The 7,129-nt window shown below is 40.6% G+C and overlaps 1 protein-coding gene across 1 annotated transcript; it reads right to left on the bottom strand.

Annotated features, from left to right (window-relative positions):
• Window positions 1-3,523: 3,523 nt before the first annotated feature.
• Window positions 3,524-6,463, bottom strand: LOC104434607 (cysteine synthase-like). The gene is made up of 7 exons (XM_039306415.1): window positions 6,325-6,463; window positions 5,429-6,111; window positions 5,215-5,352; window positions 5,080-5,131; window positions 4,467-4,546; window positions 3,921-3,980; window positions 3,524-3,734 (listed from the first exon to the last, which is right to left on the bottom strand). The coding sequence occupies exons 2-7, from the start codon at window positions 5,684-5,686 to the stop codon at window positions 3,621-3,623; spliced, it is 702 nt and encodes a 233-aa protein (XP_039162349.1). The 5' UTR covers window positions 5,687-6,111; window positions 6,325-6,463; the 3' UTR covers window positions 3,524-3,620.
• Between the last annotated feature and the right edge of the window lie 666 nt (window positions 6,464-7,129).

Genomic DNA, 7,129 nt, shown 5'->3' with positions numbered 1-7,129 from the left:
AGGGTGGAATGTAGTTGTCTTGTCATATGTGCTTGATTGCCGTTATGGAAATTTCTTAAAGAGGTTACCAAGAAATCTACGAAACGAAAGTAATTGCAACTTGAGCAATTCTAGAGTTTTGGCAATTTTTTTTTTCCATTTTACTTAGCAACATCAAATGGGAAATTTATCTAATCAATCCTAAACTTATTATATGAATGCTAATTCAATCTTAACCTTTTCAATTTAGAAAATTAAGTCATTTTCTTTACGTAAACTTTTAATATAATCATTATGATCAATTGTCGATAGAAATCATTGATGTGACACTCCTCCACAGCAACGATTTCCGGCAACTAAAGGTACACATGATAACCATTTTGTGCCTAACTAGAATTATCTTTTATGTTCCCAAGAATAGGTTTGAACAAAAATCTATTTGATAACACAATTTCAATTTTCTATTTTTAGAAAAAAATTAGTCTAGAAATATGTTTGAAATAAAAATAATTTAGGAACGATCTCCTAGTGATCGATGTGCAATTTATTTTGTTCTCCCCTTTGCTATCGAGGAGCCTGCCAAGATCAATTCCTTGTTTATGCCCTCTTGCCCTAGTGATACTCCAGCCCTCGTCATATCGGGTTGCTACAATAGATTGAAAAAGAAGTATACAATCTCACCTAATTTTATTAGATGTCTCCCAAATGACTTCAAACCAACTTGAAAACAAGCATCACAAGAATATATAAAAAGCCATTTTAGTTTCGTGGTGCAGCATGTCACTGCATAGTCATGTCTAAGTTGTTTCTACCAAATAAGCTTGGTTTAGTCGAGTATTAGTTAAGGTAGTTTTGTGATATTTATCAGAAAGAGAAAGTCATGTTTAGAGTATATTCAGTGCATAAAACTGAATGGGACATTAAGTATCTTTTCGGGTCATTTGAAATTACCTCATCAAGGTTTTTCGAAAATACCTATCAGCTAATCATTTGTAAAATGATTGGAGAATTGATGCACAATATGTATTTCACCCGATGGGAGGTGGGGGCTTGCGTTCGCGCGGCCCCTACCCAATTCCTTAGTCTAAACATAGCCTATTTCCGTAGTATGGCATTCCTGTGGAGGTGACCTGAGCGGTGAAAATGGCGCTGTACCAGGTGTTTGGGGATTTCCCTGATGTCTTAAGGGTTCAAGCCTTCATTGGAGTGGACGATAGGACTGGCCAGAGAGTGTAGGAGAAGGCCGGGTACGTTAGAGATGGGTTGCTGAGAAAGTATGCCTATTTGAAGGAGCCTTTGCAGGATTTGCACTTGTACGGTTTCTTGTCCACCTACGTTGTCCCCGCAGGGTGATAAGCACCAATCCTCTGGCCTTTCTCGTGGAGCCTTCGAAGGCATATCGCAGTCCGAAAATTTTCACCTTGCTGCCAAATGCTAACACGCTGATCTATATTTTCCAACTCACTAAGTTGTCATGTGCGAGAATTAGCTCTCCTATAGTCATGTTCATCGTGATCTAAATGTTACTTCTTCGTGTAAGTATGAAAGGGAACTGCTATCAGCTTTATGTATATGGCTAATTTGATTACAGAACACATGGCAAGTGGAGGAAGTAAAAAGAGTAAATCCGAAGTGTTAATTGTCACCTTTCCCCTTCACCGAATGCAGAAGGTTATACTTACAAGATGATTATGAAAGCTAACACGAAAGTTTACATGGTTGGAAGCAAGCAAAAGAAAAACTGTTAAGGGGGGAAACAAAAAGAAACATACATGTCATGTCCCCGCAGCGCATTATTAAATACTTGTCACGGCGGACAATTCTTCATCAGAATGGGCCGACTGGAATTTCTTCTTCATGAGTCTATTAAACCAAATCAAATTATGTCAACACGTTGAGGAAATTAGTCAAGGTTCATAAAGCATATTCTCTACCTCCTGCTTCACTGATTGGAACAGCTTAGAAGACTCCAGAGCTCAGGAAGACCACCTGAGCAGGGTTAATATTTTAGGACCAAATTCATAAAAAAACATCAACTTTAGGTGTTGTCTCAAATTTGGCCGAACTTTATTTTGTCTCAGAAAAAAACACAAACTTTAGGTGTTGTCCCAAATTTGACTTGAACTTTACTGTCTTAAAAAAAAGCACAAACTTTCACTCATGTCGCAAATCTGGCCCTCCATTGACCCTCATTGCACAGGCATCCAACATAACATTTCCATGTCAACAATAATATCCAACACAGCACCACTGCCTGCAGTGGCCCAGTTGGATAAGGCTCCCATGATCCTTTGCGAGGAGGAGAGGAGTTCAAATCCCATTGGTCGCACGGGATCTTAAGTGTGACGTCGGGGTGGTGGGTCCTCCGCTAGCGTCACCCCGGGTTTATCTCGTCGGCTGCCGGCTGTACGGGGGTTCCCGGGTCATAAAAAAAAATAATAATAATATCCAACACAGCAAGCTGACATGGATATAAAGGCAAAATTGTTCCTGGGCTTTCTCTTCTTCTCTAACGCACGACTCATGTGATTGGGGAGAATTCTTTCTAGGGTTTCCTTTCCTTAGCGAGTTCGCGCACGGGAGTCTTCAATTCATTGGAAGTTCTCACGCACTGGCTTGCTCGCTCATTCTCTTACATGGAGACGCTCGCTCTTGCACATACACAAGCTCGATCACTTTGAGATGTCGTTTCCGTCGGAAATTTTGGGGCCGTGAAAGTTGTGAAGTTAATGTGCATCGACTCTAATTGATTTTTGAATGTCGTAAATAACTTTGATATCTACTCTTTTGATACAGAATGGTACCATGGAGATGCTTTTGGACTTGATGTTGAGAAGATGCATAAACTTATGGGATCTAGGTGTTGCCATAAACGCGCTCCTCCTATATGCCCTATGGGTCGACTGTGAAGAGGTCCAAATTTGTTGAGGTGCAAAACGATGCTGCATTTGAGTGTTTGGAGGAAGTGTTAAATTTAAGTCTACCTTCCAATGAGGTGAACTTTACAGATGATTCTCATGGGAAAAATAATTCAATAGCTTCAGTTCCAGGGGACGAGGTACATAGCTAGGGCCATTAGATCAATTAACAATTGGCAGTTATTTTCAATGTCAAAAGCTGGGTTGGAAGTAGAATATTACATTGCCTTAAAGCGAGATATAAAAACGTGTGCATCTTGTAGTTAAATAGAGATGTGAAGCTTATTTGTAATAGACTTACTTCATTCATCTTCAAATAGACTTAGAGAGGAAATGCCATGTCGGATGTCTGTGGAAGGAGGGTTAACGGAGGGCTAGATTTGGATCACAAGTGAAAGTTGGTGTTTTTTTTTTTTAAAAACAATATAAAGTTCGGGCCAGATTTGGGACAACACCTAAAGTTCGTGCTTTTTTATGGAATTGACCCTAATATTTTTGCATGAGTATGATCGAATGGCTGCTTGCTGTTGAAGAAGAGTGTGAACAAGCTAGAAATGGTTTTTCATCATTTTGAGAAGGAAAATAGGAGTAGTTTCATTCAACTGAAGCTTGACATCAAGCTGAAGAAAACTTAAGTAAGCCGAACTCACCGAACAAGAAGATATGCGCTTGCTTACACGGCTATGTTATTGCGAAGTCACTTGTAAAATACATGATATTCTGCTAACGACGTCCAATAAAAGCAAATTTACTGACCACAATGAGCTTTCCAGAATTTTCTGGCCTCTTTGCAATATTAATTGCGGCTGCACCAGCTGCACCCGACGATATTCCGACCTGCAAGTGAAAAAGATAAAATCACAAAGAACCCACTTAAAAAGCACGCAACAGAGAACTCTGAAGTGCCACAATCATGTCATGTTTCTAGAAATAAGTTAAAAATGGATATTAGCCAGTGTGTGCATCGTTTCCTGGGGTGGGGTTCTGAAGTCTCAATGCCTAATGATAGACAAGTCTCTTTACCAGCAAAGCCTCCTTCACTGCAAGCAGCTTGGCAGTTTCAATAGCTTCTTCACTTGATACCTGCAAAATCAGAAAGAGAATCCTATACTAGCCAATGTGAATTACTTGATAGGAACCACATTTACAATGCAAAGATCATTGGCTAATGGTATGCAAATCGTAAAAAGCATGTGCAATTGAAGAGTTGTTGTCATTTTGTTGAATACAAATGATGATCTATCAGGTAGTAGGATGGATATCAGCAAGAGAGCAGACTTTCTGTTTGCATGTTTAGTCCTTTTTCCCTTGTGCAACAGCATGGATGTTATGAAATTTAGGAATGAGGATAATTGAACATGATGGCAGGACCAGAAAACAGAAAGAAAATAGCACAAATTTTTTTTTGGTAAATGGTAATAAATATAAACAGGAAAGGCCAAATGTACAAAAAATCACGGCATCGAAAACATATACTCAAGATGAGAAGACATAATAAGTGGACGGATGCCGAGATGTAAAAGCAAAAATATAGCACAAATTTGTCCCCTTGTATGGATAAAAACTTACTTGAATAACTTCATCAAATAAATTCACATCTAGCACTCCAGGGATGAAGCCAGCACCAATGCCTTGTATTTTATGCGGACCTTCGGCAATTCATTTTGTAGTGTATATGAAATTATCATAGAACCATGCTGAACATCACCAAAACATATGAAAGCGCAGAAAGTTTAAGCAAATATTTTTTCCCCACACAAATGTAGCAAATTCATAAGTTCTAGTGACTAAACAAAAGGCTGTCTGGGCAGAACCAGGGTATGTAGTAGCTGAACCGTCATGAGAGGAAAAGGAAATGGATGACCCAATTCTGCGGTTCATTGATCATATCAATCATACAATGAAGTTAATTTCCAGGCAAGTAGTTACTACTCTAGCCGTATCCTTGAAAAATCAGGACAGCCATTCCTAAGTTCTTCACTCAGTATATTAATCATGCATCAGAGAGGGAGATAAACAAGAGAAGGCACAGCCAAAACCCAAACACAAAGTATGTTTCCTCATCCAAGTCCTTCAATTGGTGCAGAAGGAAAAGGAAAAGTACACAATGAAAAGTTAAGCCAGTGTAATATCACTACCAGTTACAAAGGGATCCAACAGTGTGTTGAAGATCATGACTTACCAGGTTTGCCACCGGATAATACTGCACATTCCGCAGGTTCTACAGCATAGAGCTAAATACACAGAAGTATTAAATGAAAAACATGAGAAGCGGTAAAGTTGCCTAGAAATATAACTAGGCGATAGAAATGCACACCTTGATCTTAGGGTTCTGCTCCTTGAGATATTTTCCTGCTCCTGTTATTGTACCTCCAGTTCCTATCCCAGAAACGAGGGCATCAACTTTGCCTCCTGAACCTTTCCATATCTCTGGTCCAGTCGTTTCATAATGGATCTATGAAAGCAGGAAGAACTTAAGCTTCTCCAACCAGCTAGCTATAGAAGGATTACTAAGTGTGTGAACTGTATACCTTGGGATTGGCAGGGTTCTCAAATTGATGAAGCATGTATGCATTGGGTATTCTTTCCACTATCTCTTCAGCCTTTTTAACAGAGCCTTTCATGCCCCTGGCTGGATCCGTGAGGACAAGATCAGCTCCAAAAGCACGGCGAATGGTTCTTGTTTCAAGACTCATTGAAGCGGGCATGGTAATTATAAGTTTATAACCCTTGGCAGCAGCCATAAATGCCAGCCCTATTCCGGTGCTACCACTAGTAGGCTCAGTCATAACACTCTTGAACACATCACAACAGAAGAAGTTTCGTCAGTTCCATAGTTTCACTTGGCACATATATAAACTTTTTCTTGTTACACTGAGTTTATCAGGCACAGACTCAAACCTTTGCAGTTTTTCAGTGGAGTTGATGTACTAGACAAATGAGGATTTAAAGCACATTCATGCCTTATTTGATTGTCAAATCCATGATCAATTTATTCAACCAACTTGGATTACACCAAAAGTTACATCGCCCAAGAGGCACCAAGCGATATAGAGAATCAGAGGCTTTCCAACATGAATGGAATAGACTTGCCATTTTGAACAGCTTTTACAGATGGATAGTCTACATGAAGAAACTTGACCAACCAAAACTAACCTCTCCCGGCTTAATCAGACCCTTTTCCTCAGCATCTGCAATCATTCTATACGCAATCCTACAATCAAGGACAAAAGGATTCGCTGTGACTGCAATTCATCAGAACAAATCACATCGCTAAAGAAAATGTTTCATTTATGCGATAATATATAGACCAGAGGTGGCAATTAAATTTATGCTTCTTTTGACAAGTGCCAACCTCCTGGCATCGTGAGGAATCTGTAATTTGACTGGAAATGGACACCACAGTATTCAAATTCCAATTACAAACCTGTCTTTGACACCTTAGCAGGGCTCCATCATTTCAAGCTTCGCAGCAATTCGGGCAACACAACCCTCCACCACACGGTTGAGGTGCACCAGGGGCGTCTTGCCAATTATCTGCACCGAAACAGCACTCGATCAGAGTACAGCGCCTTGGCAACTATATCTACGCAAATGGTGCTGAAGGAGATGCAACACTGCTTGCCTCAGTGACATCTTTCGCAATAAGGGACTCCCCTTCCACCATGTTTCGTCGCCGCACAATCTGAAACAGCCGCTTCTCTCAGCACACAAAGCATATTCTTATAAACAAGTTGGTGGGCTATAATTTCTAGAAGGAAGCAAAGTAGCTCCAAGCCATTTGGCAGGAATTGCATCAGAATTGCGCCTCGGGCGAAATCAGCATCTCGAGCGAACACAGTACGAAGTGATTTGACACCGGTGAGAACCTGGACTCGGGCTTGCGTGGAATGCGCGCGAGTAAAGAGCACGCATACAGAGCGCGGTACTGGGTCCCTCACAAAACTCAGTGCGCGCACAGTATCATAAGCAAGAGCAGAGTACAGAGAGAAAAGAATATGCATGCGAAGCTTTTCTTCAGCAGCAGAAGAGAACAGGAGCAAGCTCGAAGACGAGAACGGACTCATCGCGTGCACTCCAGTTCCGAAACAAAAGAAGAAGAAAGACATGCGAGCTCTTACCTTCTCCGAGAAGAAACGACGAAGAGAGAGAGAAGCTTGGAACGCGAGCTCCAGATGATCTTGCTTGCGAACTGCCATCTGTCTGGTTTTTGTATGTATGAAAAGCCGGAC

This window comes from Eucalyptus grandis, chromosome 2 (genome assembly GCF_016545825.1).
Source record: "Eucalyptus grandis isolate ANBG69807.140 chromosome 2, ASM1654582v1, whole genome shotgun sequence".
Taxonomy (NCBI): Eukaryota; Viridiplantae; Streptophyta; class Magnoliopsida; order Myrtales; family Myrtaceae; genus Eucalyptus; species Eucalyptus grandis.
Note: the sequence above shows the minus strand (reverse complement) of the source record. Positions and strands in the feature narration are given on the sequence as shown.

Coding starts and splice junctions, on each gene's coding strand:
- LOC104434607 (XM_039306415.1), bottom strand. CDS start 5,686: ATGACTGAGCCTACTAGTGGTAGCACCGGAATAGGGCTGGCATTTATG. Junction 5,353..5,428: donor AGAACCCTGCCAATCCCAAG/GTATACAGTTCA, acceptor CTGCTTTCATAG/ATCCATTATGAAACGACTGG. Junction 4,547..5,079: donor ATTATCCGGTGGCAAACCTG/GTAAGTCATGAT, acceptor GAATTGCCGAAG/GTCCGCATAAAATACAAGGC.